Genomic DNA, 16,048 nt, shown 5'->3' with positions numbered 1-16,048 from the left:
GACCACATAGCGACGCAGCAACGATCCCTGACAGGTCGTATCGTTGTCGGGATCGCTTAAGCGTTGCTATGTGTGACGGGGCATTAGGAGGCATAGAAGTGGGACATTAACAGTGAATATGTGGTCATTAACGCTGACCATGTTCGTGGAGTACTCAAAACTGCACAACACAGCACACATTCCGCATGGAGGCCTGCTCGTTGATCTTGAAATGATTTTGTTGCACAGAGAGACTCACTCGTGCCTGCTGCAGCTCAAACCCAACTATCGTGTGCTTCTACTCTCACAGTCTTTCCAGCATATTCAAGGTGGAGTTCCACCTTGTGGCCTTGACTCCATGTGGGGTCTAGGACCTCATCGTCCCCTATTGCATCATCACACCTCTCTAGTCTGTCTGTAACTCTGCTGCCCTACAAATCAACTTCTGTCCTCGCTACTCCCCGGTATTTCACCTCTGGAAATCCCTTCATTGTCTCCCAATTCCACAACGTATCCACTTCAAGCCAGTAACACTGACCTACAAAGCCGTCCATAATCTTTCTCCCACCACATAATCTCTGGTCCTCTCAAGACCTCCTTCTTTCCTCCACAATCGTATGTTCCTAATCCAACCTCATCCAATCGCCTGCAATTCTTCTCCTGAGTATCCCCCAACCTGTACAATTCCGTAGCCCAACACATTCGATTATCCCCTACATTCAGAACTTTCAAGCACAACTGAAAAATCCATGTCTTCAGAACAGCTTACAGCCTGCATTGACCCCGCTGCCACCTCACCAAGACCAGATCTGCTGCAAGCTCTGAACCTATTGTCTCCTTTCCCATTATTCTGTAGAATGTAAGGTCGCAAGGGGAGGGTCCTCTCTCTTTTGTACCTGTCTGTCACTATTAGTTTGTTCATTGTCATTTCTATTTGTGTTTTGCATGTAACCCCTCCTCATATTAGCACTATGGAATCAATGGTGGTATAAAAATAAATAATAACAATATTCACCCGCATGATGTTCCACCCAGTCTTCACCCCTGCTCTCCTTGCAGGTGTCCACACAGCAGAAAGCTGCATCAGTTGACACCAGTGTTTCGTCATTTCACCCCTGCTCTCCTTGCAGGTGTCCACACAGCTGAAAGCTGCATCAGTTGACACCAGTGTTTCGTCATAAGCATCATGAAAGATCTACTGTGGTGGTCCGCTGATCATTTGCACTACCCCTCCCACGTACTCATCCTCCAACAGAACAAGAAGTTGGGCATCAGTGCACTCAATCTCTTTGAATTGTGGGGCAGGACCAGGTGGATGGCCCATGAAACCACAGCCAGCAGAGTCATCAAAAAGCAGGCAAGCTGCATGACTTGGAGCTCAGACTGCTTGCCTGATTTGCAAGGGGGTGAGGTGAAAGACAGATGCCCATGGGCTGCAGATGCAAAATCTGCGCTTTCATCAGGGGACTGGGTGAAAGACTAAGCAAAGGCACTGAAGGCACTCTCAGCTAACCAATCTAAAACCACCTCTACTTGTTCTGGCCTCACCGTTCATCCAACCATACTCGGGCCTATGTAATTACACAAAACGTTCTGTCACCTGCATGCACCAGAGGAAGGTGTTTTATTTGGACACGTAGCAGACACAGGTCAACCATGCCCTCTGTCTACCTGCAGCAGCTACATCACCACCACCAGCAACACCTCCTATTTGACGCTCTCCTTATTGTTTTCAGCCCCAAAAATCGCAGCATATTACATGGCCTGTATACAGAGTGAGAGTGGTAAGCAGATTATTACACTCCCTGTTTTCAGAGTATCCCCCGAAAAATAAATAAATAATAAAAAACACACTGCTGGCTACCTCTTCCTACTCTGCCTCTATCACATACACCACCCCCTCCTCGACACACTGCTCCACTTGGACCTTACCTCTTGGTTCAAGATTGTAATTTTTTCTTTTATTTCATTCTATGTTATTTTAAGACATTTTAGTATCCAAATTTGTTTGCAGGGTAATTGTCCTACTCTTACCTCCATTTGGATTTCTTTTGCAGCCCTTATTATCAACATTTTACAGCCATTTTAAAGCACCAAAGTTCAGGTCCCCATTGACTTCCATTGGGTTCAGTGTCAAGACCACATGAAAAATAAACATGAAATGAATGATACCCAACAATGCTTCAGGTGTCACTGGATGCTGTTATCAGTCACACATTGGACCCTTCAAAGTTTTTTAAAAAAAGTGCGAGTATGCTAATGGAATAATCTCAGCCATTTAGTTGATTCTGCTGGGGGATCCATAGAATGAAGGGATCGATTTGTGCCTTATGATTCACACATGGTCTTTTTTCAATAGAAAGGATCAATGTGTGCCTGATAACAGTACCTAGTGACACCTGAACCACTGGTTATGTGGTCTGGTTCCATTGAAGGGATTAGTATATCTCATAATAGCCCCTAATGACTCCTGAACCAGTGTTGAGTGTCATTCTTCTCATATTGTATTCCTACATGGAAGATATATGAGACAAATAGATACTGGAGTATGCCCATTGTTGTCCTCTTCACTGGATGTGGCTACTCTCATATAGATACCTGACATCCGCGTAAATACTAGTGTTAATTTTAACTCATATCAATTCAATAGGTGTGTGTCCAAAAGGATAATCCCCATTTACAGAAGGATACCTCCACTTTTCTGATCAATGGTTTATTCACCATTTTAATAATAATAATAATAATAATCTTTATTTATATAGCGCCAACATATTCCGCAGCGCTTTACAGTTTAACAGCTTCAAACACAACAGTCATAAGTAACAACGTTAACAATACAATAATTAGAGCAACACAAGACGACCCTGCTCGTGAGAGCTTACAATCTACAATGAGGTGGGGAGATACAAAGTACAGGTGTGTATTTACAATGATGTATTTACAATAATGGTCCAGCCATCTTCAGGGGGTGGGGAATAGATGGAGATAGTGAATGGGCTACATACAAACAAAATAACTGATTAGGGAACATGATAGGCAGCTCTGAACAAATGTGTTTTGAGGGAGCGCCTAAAACTATGCAAATTGTGGATGGTCCTAATTTCTTGGGGTAGAGCATTCCAGAGGATTGGCGCAGCACGGGAGAAGTCTTGGAGTCGGGAGTGGGAGGTACGGATTAGTGCAGAGGTTAGTCGAAAGTCATTTGCAGAGCAAAGAGGTCGGTTAGGCTGATAGACAGAAATGAGGGAGGAGATGTAAGAGCTTTGTATGTGAGAACAAGTACTTTGAATTGTATCCTGTAATTAATGGGCAGCCAGTGTAATGACTGGCGAAGAGCGGACACGTTTGAGTAACGATTAGCTAGATAGACGACCCTGGCTGCTGCATTAAGGATAGACTGGAGATGGGAAAGTCGAGTGAGGGGGAGGCCAATTAATAGAGCGTTGCAGTAGTCCAGGCGGGAGTGGATCAGGGCGACAGTGAGAGTTTTTGTTGTTTCTATGGTGAGAAAAGGGCTGATTCTAGAGACGTTCTTTAGGTGTAAGTGACATGAGCGGGCAAGAGATTGTATATGGGATGTGAAGGAGAGATCGGAGTCAAACATAACACCCAGAAAGCGCGCCTGCTGCCGGGGTGTTATTATGGTGCCACCCACAGAGAGGGAAACGTCAGGTTTAGGGTGGTTAGTAGATGGCGGGAGCAGAAGAAGTTCAGTTTTGGAGAGGTTGAGTTTCAGATAGAGAGCGGACATGATGTCAGAGACTGCGGACAGACAGTCAGTGGTGTTTTGTAGTACAGCAGGAGTAAGGCCAGAGGATGACGCATATAGTTGTGTGTTGTCGGCATAAAGATGGTACTGAAAGCCAAATCTGCTGATCGTCTGTCCAATTGGGGCTGTGTAGAGGGAGAAGAGAAGGGGGCCAAGGACTCAGCCCTGAGGTACCCCAACAGCGAGAGGAAGAGGAGATGAAGTGGAGCCAGAGAACAGAACACTGAAGGAACGGTCAGAAAGATAGGAGGAGAACCAGGAGAGAGCAGTGTCCTTAATGCCAAGTGACAGGAGCCTAGAGAGAAGGAGAGGGTGGTCAACAGTGTCGAAAGCGGCAGAAAGATAGAGAAGAATGAGCAGAGAGTGGTCACCGTTACATTTTGCTGTCAGGAGGTCGTTGGTCACTTTGATGAGTGCAGTTTCTGTCGAGTGTAGGGGCAGAAGCCGGACTGTGAAGGGTCTAGGAGGGAGTGAATGGAGAGGTAACGGGTAAGGCGGGAGTAGACTAGGCGCTCCAAGAGTTTAGAGATGAAGGGGAGATTGGAGACTGGTCTGTAGTTGTTTGTGCAGGATGGGTCGAGGGTGGGTTTCTTTAGTAACGGAGTAATGATAGAGCGTTTGAAGGAGGACAGGAAAATGCAAGAGGAGAGTGAGAGATTAAAGATTGTAGTTAGGTGAGTAGTGACGACTGGAGAGACTGGAGGAGATGAGAGGGAATGGGGTCGGTAGAGCATGTAGTCGGACGAGAAGAAGAGAGGAGCCTGGAGACTTCTTCTTCTGTGATGGGATCAATGCGGAGAGTGAGCCAGGGGAGATGCAGGGAGGGATGGGAGTCACTGAACTTGGTGATTGGGAGCGGATTTCCTGACGGATATTGTCTATTTTCTCTATAAAGTGGGAGGCCAGGTCATCAGCTCAAATGTCTGTGATAGGGGCTTGAGCTTTTGGCCTGAGGAGGGAGTGAAAGGTGTCATAAAGTTTCTTGGGGTTGTTGGATAGTGAAGAGATTTTAGTGTTTTTGTGACCATTTTTTAATTCATGCTTATAAAAAGTTATGTTTTAACACCTCTCACTTTACGACTGTGTTCCATAGAGTTTATTTGTACCACTATTTACAATCTAACAGTCCCATGGCATTGTATCACATAAATAAAAATATAGAATATAGAAATAGAAGTATGAATTTGTAATGGTGATTTCTCTACAGTTAATGTTTTATGACTGCACAATAATACAGTATCACATATCTACATTGCCCTTTCATGGTACTGCTGCTTTGTTATTTGGGCCCTACTCAAGACTGCAACTGCCTCATCTAGACCTGTAGTTACTCCCCTGTACACAGTCATTGAAAATCTATAGTTGGATACCATTATTTTATGGATTGATAAGGTCATACCTTTTGTGTTGCTCAGGATAAGTACACACTGCTAAAAATGTCCAATTAGTGGATTCTACCATGACTCTTGTTAATCCTTGTGATGATGGACCCTGTTAGGACTGGCGGAACGCACCAAGACAGATGGTATAGATGCGTTCGCAGTCCGGGGTCCACCGTGCAGGTGAAAACCTGCTGCTAGCAATTAGCAGACTATATGGCGGTACACTAGAGTATATACGCGTGGGTTAACCTCACCCAGCGTGAAAGAAGCAATCCTGTTAAGGCACAGGACCGCGGTACCGCACCTAAAGCGCGAGCAAGTAGTCAGCGAACTCAACCCCAACTGGGATTGAAGTCCGATTAGACCCTTGCTGGCGCAACACCGCAACTGGGTGTGAAATGAAACAGAAGAGCATGCAGTGCCGCACTGACGAACGCCACTAACCACCCAGGCTTGGGTAAGGAAAGCACAGAGGAAGTGCACGGCGCCGTACTGGCGGTCACAGCAACTGGACGCTATAATGTGTGACTAGTGCTGTAGGATAAGTCGGGCGCTAGGTAGCAGCCATACACCTTCCGCGAACAGTCATACTATAGGGTAGGGGTATCCAAGGACGACTTGCACTCACAACATACACACATTAGCAATTGTTTGACAATACTAGCTCATGGCCGTGCGGTCATGCGCAGTTTATATAGCAGCAGCACAGGAAGTGGCCACAGCACTTTTGCCCTTCTAGGACCTGCCAAGAGGACCAATGGAATGTGCTGCAGAGCCTGAGCACATGACCCTCGATCTCCAACGGGAGACCTTACGCTGGGCATGCTCAGTACGTGCAGACAAGGACTTAGTCCCAGAGAAGTCCGCTCGCTGCTGACCAGCACAGACTTTAATAGCAGAGACTGGAGAAGCAGCAGTAACTCTCAGAACAGAGTGAGAATGAGCAAGATGCTGGGACCGACGTCCTTGCTGAGCAGACTCCACTGCGGCTGGACAAGAATGGGAGACCGCGGTGGCTCGAGGTTCCCCCTGTGCAGAAGCGGGAACTCGACCCCTAACATTACCCCCCCTCCTAGGGCCCCCCCCACCTTGGGCCTCTCTACGTTCGAAGGCAGCAATGAGCTGCGGAGCCCGAATGTGCTCAACAGGCTCCCAGGACCTGTCCTCGGGGCCATAACCCTTCCAGTCCACCAAATAAAATTTTTTACCACGCACCACCTTGCACCCCAAAATAGCGTTCACCTCATAATCGTCCGAAGACGAACCCGATGTCCCAGCAGATGACTCGGAGAACCGGGACATATACACGGGTTTCAAGAGGGACACATGAAAGGTGTCGGTGATACCCAGGCGTGGCGGAAGGGCCAAACGATAGACCACAGGATTAACCTGCTCGAGGACCTTGAAAGGACCCAAGTAGCGAGGAGCAAATTTAGTGGACTCAACTCGCAGCCTGATGTTACGGGCGGAGAGCCACACCAAGTCGCCAGGAGCAAAGGTCGGAGCGGGGCGCCGATGAGCATCGGCGGAGGACCTCATTCTCTCCTTAGAGGCCTGAATGGCATCCTGAGTGCGGTCCCAAATATCCCGTGCCTCCACAGCCCAGTCTGCCACCCTGGAGTCGGCGGAAGACACGGGCATAGGCACAGGTACCCGTGGATGCTGACCATAGTTGAGGAGGAATGGGGTTTGTCCAGTGGAGTCGGCTACGGCGTTGTTCAGTGCAAACTCTGCCCATGATAGCAAGGATGCCCAGTCATCCTGCCTGGCTGAAACAAAATGTCGCAGGTATGTGACCAAGGTCTGGTTGGCCCTCTCTACCAACCCATTCGTCTCGGGATGATAAGCGGAAGAGAGATTCAACTCAATACTGAGAAGACGACACAGCTCTCTCCAGAACCGAGACGCAAACTGGGGACCCCGGTCACTGACAATTTTGTCAGGCATACCATGTAGGTGGAAGATGTGCTTAATGAACAACGCAGCCAAGGCCCGTGCAGAAGGTAACCGTGGTAGCGGCACCAAATGCACCATTTTCGAGAAATGATCGGTGATGACCCAAATGATGGTACAGCCGCGAGACTTGGGCAAACCCACGACAAAGTCCATCCCGACCATCTCCCAGGGCCTATCTGCCACCGGCAAGGGATAGAGCAACCCAGCTGGCCTTTGACGCGGAGATTTATTTTTGGCGCAGGAGACACACGCCAGAATATAATCCCTGACATCCCGGACCATATGCGGCCACCAGTACGTCCTCGCCAGTAGCTCAGATGTCCTCTTTGTCCCAAAGTGTCCACCCACTCTGGACGAATGAGCCCAAGAGAGAACCTCCGGTCGCAAATTAATGGGCACAAAAGTCTTGCCCGGAGGCACAGACTCAAGCGAAACCGGTGCTACGGTTCTCAGGCTCTCAGAGGGAACAATAAGCCGAGGCTCCTCTTCCTCCTCTTCAGTTGACATAAGGGAGCGAGAGAGAGCATCAGCACGAATATTCTTCTCCCCGGCGAGAAAATGAAGAGAAAAGTGGAACCGGGAAAAGAACAAGGATCATCTGGCTTGGCGAGAATTTAGCCGCTGGGCTGTCTGTAAGTAGACCAAATTTTTGTGGTCAGTGTAAACCTGGAAGGGAAACCGCGCACCTTCCAGAAGATGTCTCCACTCTGAAAAGGCCAACTTCATTGCTAGCAGCTCCCTATCCCCGATGGAGTAGTTTCTCTCTGCTGGCGAGAAAGTCTTAGAGAAGAAGAAGCATGGATGCTTCCGACCTTGAGCATCCTTCTGGTAGAGGACTGCTCCAGCACCAACGGACGAGGCATCCACCTCCATTAAGAATGGCTTATCCACATCGGGACGATGTAAGATGGGAGCGCTAGCAAAGTGGGACTTAATAGAAGTGAAGGCCTTGGAGACCTCTTCCGACCACAATTTAGGATTCGCTCCCTTCTTGGTGAGGGCTACCAAGGGAGCTACCAGAGTTGAGAAGTGGGGAATGAACTGGCGGTAATAGTTAATGAACCCCATAAAGCGCTGCACCGCTTTAAGAGAATGGGCCTCTTGCCAGTCCATCACAGCCTGTAGTTTGGCAGGATCCATAGCCAATCCCTGGGCGGAGATGATATAGCCCAGGAATGGCAAAGACTCCTGCTCAAACATACACTTCTCCAACTTAGCGTAAAGAGAGTTTGCCCGTAGGAGGTCGAAGACTCTGCCAACATCTCTCCGGTGGGAGTCAATATCTGGAGAAAAGATGAGAATATCATCCAGATAGACTACAACTGAGGTGGAAAGCATATCCCAGAAGATGTCGTTGACAAAGTCTTGAAAAACGGCTGGGGCATTACAGAGCCCGAAGGGCATCACCAGATACTCATAGTGCCCATCTCTGGTGTTAAACGCCGTTTTCCATTCGTCCCTCGATCTCCAACGGGAGACCTTACGCTGGGCATGCTCAGTACGTGCAGACAAGGACTTAGTCCCAGAGAAGTCCGCTCGCTGCTGACCAGCACAGACTTTAATAGCAGAGACTGGAGAAGCAGCAGTAACTCTCAGAACAGAGTGAGAATGAGCAAGACGCTGGGACCGACGTCCTAGCTGAGCAGACTCCACTGCGGCTGGACAAGAATGGGAGACCGCAGCGGAGGTGGCTCGAGATTCTCCCTGTGCAGAAGCGGGAACTCGACCCCTAACAGACCCTTACCAAGACTTTTACCAAATGTTAGTAATAGTAACTAAAACAGTCAAGTGGAATTTTGTGTAAAACTAATTTATTATACAGGTCCTTCTCAAAAAATTAGCATATAGTGTTAAATTTCATTATTTACCATAATGTAATGATTACAATTAAACTTTCATATATTATAGATTCACTATCCACCAACTGAAATTTGTCACGTCTTTTATTGTTTTAATACTGATGATTTTGGCATACAACTCCTGATAACCCAAAAAACCTGTCTCAATAAATTAGCATATTTCACCCATCCAATCAAATAAAAGTGTTTTTTAATAACAAACAAAAAAACCATCAAATAATAATGTTCAGTTATGCACTCAATACTTGGTCGGGAATCCTTTGGCAGAAATGACTGCTTCAATGCGGCGTGGCATGGAGGCAATCAGCCTGTGACACTGCTGAGATGTTATGGAGGCCCAGGATGCTTTACTAGTGGCCTTAAGCTCATCCAGAGTGTTGGGTCTTGCGTCTCTCAACTTTCTCTTCACAATATCCCACAGATTCTCTATGGGGTTCAGGTCAGGAGAGTTGGCAGGCCAATTGAGCACAGTAATACCATGGTCAGTAAACCATTTACCAGTGGTTTTGGCACTGTGAGCAGGTGCCAGGTCGTGCTGAAAAATGAAATCCTCATCTCCATAAAGCATTTCAGCCGATGGAAGCATGAAGTGCTCCAAAATCTCCTGATAGCTAGCTGCATTGACCCTGCCCTTGATGAAACACAGTGGACCAACACCAGCAGCTGACATGGCACCCCACACCATCACTGACTGTGGGTACTTGACACTGGACTTCAGGCATTTTGGCATTTCCTTCTCCCCAGTCTTCCTCCAGACTCTGGCACCTTGATTTCCGAATGACATGCAAAATTTGCTTTCATCAGAAAAAAGTACTTGGGACCACTTAGCAACAGTCCAGTGCTGCTTCTCTGTAGCCCATTTCGGCACCTGTAGCCCATTTCCTGCACACGCCTGTGCACGGTGGCTCTGGATGTTTCCACACCAGACTCAGTCCACTGCTTCCTCAGGTTCCCCAAGGTCTGGAATCGGTCCTTCTCCACAATCTTCCTCAGGGTCCGGTCTCCTCTTCTCGTTGTACAGCGTTTTCTGCCACATTGTTTCCTTCCAACAGACTTACCATTGAGGTGCCTTGATACAGCACTCTGGGAACAGCCTATTTGTTGAGAAATTTCTTTCTGGGTCTTACCCTCTTGCTTGAGGGTGTCAATGATGGCCTTCTTGACATCTGTCAGGTCGCTAGTCTTACCCATGATGGGGGTTTTGAGTAATGAACCAGGCAGGGAGTTTATAAAAGCCTCAGGTATCTTTTGCATGTGTTTAGAGTTAATTAGTTGATTCAGAAGATTAGGGTAATAGGTCGTTTAGAGAACCTTTTCTTGATATGCTAATTTATTGAGACAGGTTTTTTGGGTTATCAGGAGTTGTATGCCAAAATCATCAGTATTAAAACAATAAAAGACCTGACAAATTTCAGTTGGTGGATAATGAATCTATAATATATGAAAGTTTAATTGTAATCATTACATTATGGTAAATAATGAAATTTAACACTATATGCTAATTTTTTGAGAAGGACCTGTATTGTGTAAAGCTGAACAACACATACCTGAAATGTTAGTGGTGAGCTCAGTAAGCGCACTCTGCCCATAGCCTTTGCTATTACGTGCACGTACACTCAGTAGGTAGGTGGTTCCAGGGTGCAAGTTGTTAAGAAGGTGGGAAGTTTCATTTGGAGGCTTACAGATGGTTGAACGTTGGCCTGGAACACTCACCCCAGGGTCTGAAGACTCAATGATTTGGTAACTGAGCTGAAAACAAAAAGCAGTAGTGCTGAAAAATCGATCATTACATAGAGCGATTGCAAGAATATTATCTAAATGAAACAACAGCAAAATATAAAGCCTAAATATCCAGTGGTTTATCTGAGCCAGGTTATGTTAGAGGCTACAAACCAGCAACACAGGTTAAGCAGCCAAATATCACAATATGCCACTGTTACATCACAGCAAAGCCAAAGTAAACGGAGTTGGTATTCCGACAAACAAGTTGCAAAAAATTAAATTTTTGCAACTTACCTTTACCGATGTGGGTTGAAATACAACCCCAATCATTTCCAATATGCTGCAATATAGCAGCCGCATATAGCAATTTTTGGCAGTACCATGTAATAGTAGTAATACTGTTTCTGAAACAATCACAATCTTAAAGGGATCCTGTCATGCTGAAAAAGGTATCCGATTTGCAGGCAGGATAGTATAACACAGGAGGAGCAGATCAGACTGATATATATTTTTGGTGGAAAGATTCAGTATAACTTGAATTTCATTCATTTAAATCCCTGATGTTTGCTTGTATATGAGTCCAATGGGTGGTTCTATTCAGATATTGACAATCGTCCCTGTATGATGACTGTGCATGCTTTGAAGCTCTAGTAGGACCGCCCACTGGACTCATACATAGAAACACCAGTGATTTCAATTAATAAAACGCAAGTGTGGAGACACTGCATTGCATCTTAATTAGCCAGATGACTATTTTTAGCAAACCATGAAGAATAGACTGCTATCTGTAATATTGACTTATAACTTGACATTTGATGTAATAATGTGCCCTTATCCTTGATGACTAGTAATGTTTACTGATATGCTAATTACAAATTGTCTAGGCCAGATACTTTGTTGACATTCGAAGCAGAGGAGGAAAATCTATGCAAATAGATTACATAATCAAACAATGCAACTTGGTCATCACCATTCCTCCCTTTATTTGTGATGTTGGATTGAAGGACACTTGTTAAGTATAAAAACAGGTTACATGCCTCTATAGAGATAGGCACAGAGAGAGAGAGAGACAGCCAGAAATTCTGACAAGACGTCCAAAACATCTAGAGACTCTACAGGACTGCAGCAATACATCATGGCTCCATCACGAGGGACACGGCTCTATCATTCTCCAGGAAACAAACCAGGGGACCTCGGCCCTGATTGGAAGAATACAGATCTGCTTCACTGACCATCACTGAACCATGGATATGTTCGGCGAAAGTCAGGATTGAGACCCGCTGGTCACCTGACTCCATGGAGATGTTCTGAGAAGCTAGGTTGTGACCCTCCGGTCAACTGGCCTTGTACCTGAATAGACTGTCATCTTCCTACGCTTGCCATTACTTCCCCTCTGTGCAAGCCACAGGTAGGTTAGTTGACCCTGGGAGCTCTGAAGTAACAGCTGCCATTATCCCTGTGAGTCAGTGACAGGGTGAAACTCTGTAATGTGCACCATCGTGGGGTATTTTGCTGGGACTGTTCTATGTGTTATCTGCCTGTTGTGTGGTTCAGTAAAGCATTGCCACACTGTTTTACCCTCACCCTGTGTTGTCTGAGTAGCGTTATGCCCACGTTAAAAGGAGAGCAGGTGTTTGGTGGGACGATCCCTGGTCCATGTGGTTTCGGCTAGTGGACCTGGGTGCCCGCTGAGCCCCCGTGTCTCCACAACAAACTATACTAAATCTTCCATCAAACATTCTGTCTAGCATCTGCTTCTTTACATGATGCTGTCATCAGGTAGGACTGCGTGTACGTGACAGGTTACCTATAATAGGATTTTCCACTATTTGACCCCTTTTCATGTGTCCTAACTATCAATTTTCTAATACACCATATATACTCGAGTATAAGCCGACCAAAATATAAGCAGAGACCCCTAATTTTGCCACAAAAGACTGGGAAAACTTGGTGACTTGAGTATAAGCCTAGGGTGGGAAATGCAGCAGCTACTGGTAAATTACAAAAATGAAAATAGATACCAATAAAAGTAAAATTGGTTGAAACATCAGTAGGTTAAATGTTTTTGAATCTATATTGAATCAGGAGGCCCATATAATGCTCCATACAGTTCATGATGGGCCCCATAAGATGCTCCATACAAAATATGCCCCATATAATGCTCCATAAAGTTCATGATGGGCCCCATAAGATGCTCCATACAAAAATAAGCCCCATATAATGCTGCACAAAGGTTAATAATGACCCCATAAGATGCTCCATAGAATAATATGTCCCATATAATGCTCCATAAAATTCATGATGGGCCCCATAGGATGCTCCATACAAAAATATGCCCCATATAATGCTCCATAAAAGTAGATGGCCCTATAAGATGCTCCATAGAATAATATGCTCCATATGCTGCTCCATAAAGGTGGATGGCCCCATAAGATACTCCATAGCATAATATGCCCCATATGCTGCTCCATAAAGGTTGATGGCCCCATAAGATGCTCCATAGCATAATATGTCCCATATGCTGCTCCATAATGGTTGATGGCCCCATAAGATGTTCCATAAAGGTTGATGGCCCTATAACATGCTCCATAGCATAATATGCCCCATATGCTGCTCCATAAAGGTTGATGGCCCCATAAGATACTCCAAAACATAACATGCCCCATATGCTGCTCCATAAAGGTTGATGGCCCCTTAAGATGCTCCATAGCATAACATGCCCCATATGCTGCTCCATAAAGGTTGATGGCCCCAGAAGATGCTCCATAGCATAATATTCCCCATATGCTGCTGCTGCGATTGAAAAATAAAAAAAAAGACGTACTCACCTCTCATCGCTGGGCACCGAGTCCAGTGTCCTGAGCAGGTGGGGACACCAGCGCGCTATGGGGGCCAGATGCCGAAGTCGCCACTGGCTCAGCCCCCGACACTAGCGATATTCACATGTCCCCGTTCCACCGCCGCGCGCCGCTGTGTCTTCGGGGTCTCTGCAGTGACTGTTCAGGTAGAGGGCGCACTAACCACGTCATCGCGCCCTCTGACCTGAACGTCACAGCCAGAAGATGCGGAAGACAGAGCCCTGCGGTGGAACGGGGACAGGTGAATATTGCATGGCTCACCCTCCCCCGTCATACTCACCCTCCTGGCGTGGTCCCTGCTTCTTCGATGGTCTCCGGCGCGTGCCGGCAGCTTGTTCCTGTGTTCAGCGGTCCCATGGTACCGCTCATTAAAGTAATGAATATGCGCTCCGCCTATGGGAGTGGAGTCGCTTCCATATTCATTATTTTAATGAGCGGTACCACATGACCGCTGAACACAAGAAGAGCTGTCAGCGCCAGAGACCATCTGAGTAGCAGGGACATGCAGGTGAGTATGATGTCACAGCCACCACTCTTTTCGCTCCCCCTCCCCTGCCGACCCCCTGGGACAATGATTCGAGTATAAGCAGAGAGGGGCACTTTCAGCCTAAAAAAATGGTCTGAAAATCTCAGCTTATAATCGAGTATATACGGTACTTTTATTACCTGCGCTGCTTCTGTGAGCACATCTCTGTGTAGGTCATATATTCCTCTGCTGTCATTCAGGCTCTGCTACTTCACAACTGGGAGCTGGAATCAGACAAAATGAGAACAGCACGTCGTTGGTGGTGGCGGGGATTCCTTTCAATAAGTTTCAATGAGACCCACACAGAGAAGCGCTTACAAAAAGCAGCGCAGATGACAGAAGTATATTTGAAAACTGATTGTTAGGAAGAGTTAGGACACATGAAAAGGGGTAAAATTCCCAGAACATACTCCGAATGTATTCATAAGTTCCTATTGACTGATGTATACTAACAAAATGTACCTTTGCATATTTCTGGCAGGTATGTATATGCATACTTTCTTTAGCTGTATTTGATACCAAGGTCGAAAATGCAATTCAACACAACGGTATCTCACAACAAAAGTTTAACTGTAGGGTATCATTTTTTCATTATGTGAACCTATACAACACTATGTGGCTGTTAAGTGGCCTGTAAATACAGTATGTCACAGGCTTCCATGCAATGATAGTAGTTTCAATCTTTACTGATGGCTGACTTTGATCTCCTTGTGAATAGACATACACAAATGTAGCGAGCTGAATTTGTAGGTAACATACCTGTACGTTTGTGATTTGTATTATTAAATTAATAATAAATAATAAATTAAATTTATTATTATAAATATATTACATTATTAAATTAGCGTACAGGTAAAAATCCACTTCAGGCATAATACCACACTGTACTATGGATTCCTCTGGTATGGACCTTGTGATACTATGACAACAGCTTGCCATGGGTCCATTGCTTCTAGGGAAGAGTGCCTATGCGAGTCACCACACCAAGTGACAGTGTGTGTGTTGCCAAACAACTGATACTAGGATTGGGCTGTCATTGTATGCCTACCTCGTATTGGGTGAGGATACCGTTAGGCTCAGTAGGTTCGTCCCAGGAGAGAACAGTAGCATCATCCAGTGGAGTGAGCACCAACGAGTCGGAAGGAATTCCTCCAGGCACTGAATGGTTAAAAAGAAAGTAAATTAGCAATAATATTGGTTCTTTAATAACAAATTTAGAACAGCAATGGATTAGTCGCAAGCCAAATAAGCATATTAGTAGACAAAATTTAATAATTAGACGTTATATGGATTATTTGGGAACATCTTTGTTGCGATGATAATTTTTTATTATTATTTCTATCCAGGTACCAGAAGTAAATTTCTAATTGTACGTAGCAATTTCAATGCTGATACAAAGATAATATGTTATGTAATTTAATATATAGTGCCAGGAAATCAATAGCTAATATCTAGATTTAATAGACAGATATCAATATTGATAGAATTTTATGATGCATGCTTTTTTAACCGCCTTGTAAGGTGTTTTATAGCAATTTTTGAGATTTTATGCTTTTGCCTAAGAACCTTTCCTGACAATTAGCTGCGATTTTAGCAGTAGGAAACTCTCAGGTAAAATAAGCTGATGATACAAACCATCTTCCTGTGTATAGCAAGTAACCTCCTTGCCCTCCTTTCGGCCCTCTGGATTGGATATAGAAAGGCGACAGTGTACAGCACTGTATGGAGGTAGAGAACGAAGGGTATAATGGCTAGCACCCCCCTCCACTGTTACACAGTCTTGCACAGTGCTGGATTCATGGTGGTGACACAGCGTCACTGAGTAGGTATGGCAGCGAGTGATGTTAAAGCCAACTGCTTCCCAGTGCAGAGTTAGTTGGCGTGGTTGCTCTGCTGTGCAGGAAAGGCCTTTGGGTGCCCGCATGGGCTCTGCAAGGAGAACAAATATTGGACAGTTTATAAATGCCATCTCTGGTTAATTGGCATGAAATGGCACT

At 45.6% G+C, this 16,048-nt stretch overlaps 1 protein-coding gene across 4 annotated transcripts in view; it reads right to left on the bottom strand.

Moving 5' to 3' along the window:
- PTPRU (protein tyrosine phosphatase receptor type U) overlaps nt 1–16,048 on the bottom strand; it is a 309,484-nt gene that overhangs the window by 163,103 nt on the left and 130,333 nt on the right. For all 4 annotated transcript variants that reach the window (XM_069756793.1, XM_069756794.1, XM_069756795.1 and 1 more), the window contains exons 8-10: nt 15,687–15,980; nt 15,100–15,209; nt 10,493–10,694 (exon numbers count right to left, since the gene is read on the bottom strand). In XM_069756793.1, the coding sequence (XP_069612894.1) occupies nt 10,493–10,694; nt 15,100–15,209; nt 15,687–15,980 (606 nt within the window). The remainder of the gene's footprint in view (nt 1–10,492; nt 10,695–15,099; nt 15,210–15,686; nt 15,981–16,048) is intronic.

This window comes from Ranitomeya imitator, chromosome 3 (genome assembly GCF_032444005.1).
Source record: "Ranitomeya imitator isolate aRanImi1 chromosome 3, aRanImi1.pri, whole genome shotgun sequence".
Classification (NCBI taxonomy): domain Eukaryota; kingdom Metazoa; phylum Chordata; class Amphibia; order Anura; family Dendrobatidae; genus Ranitomeya; species Ranitomeya imitator.
The sequence above is the reverse complement of the archived record's forward strand: the minus strand, read 5'-3'. Positions and strand labels throughout refer to the sequence as shown.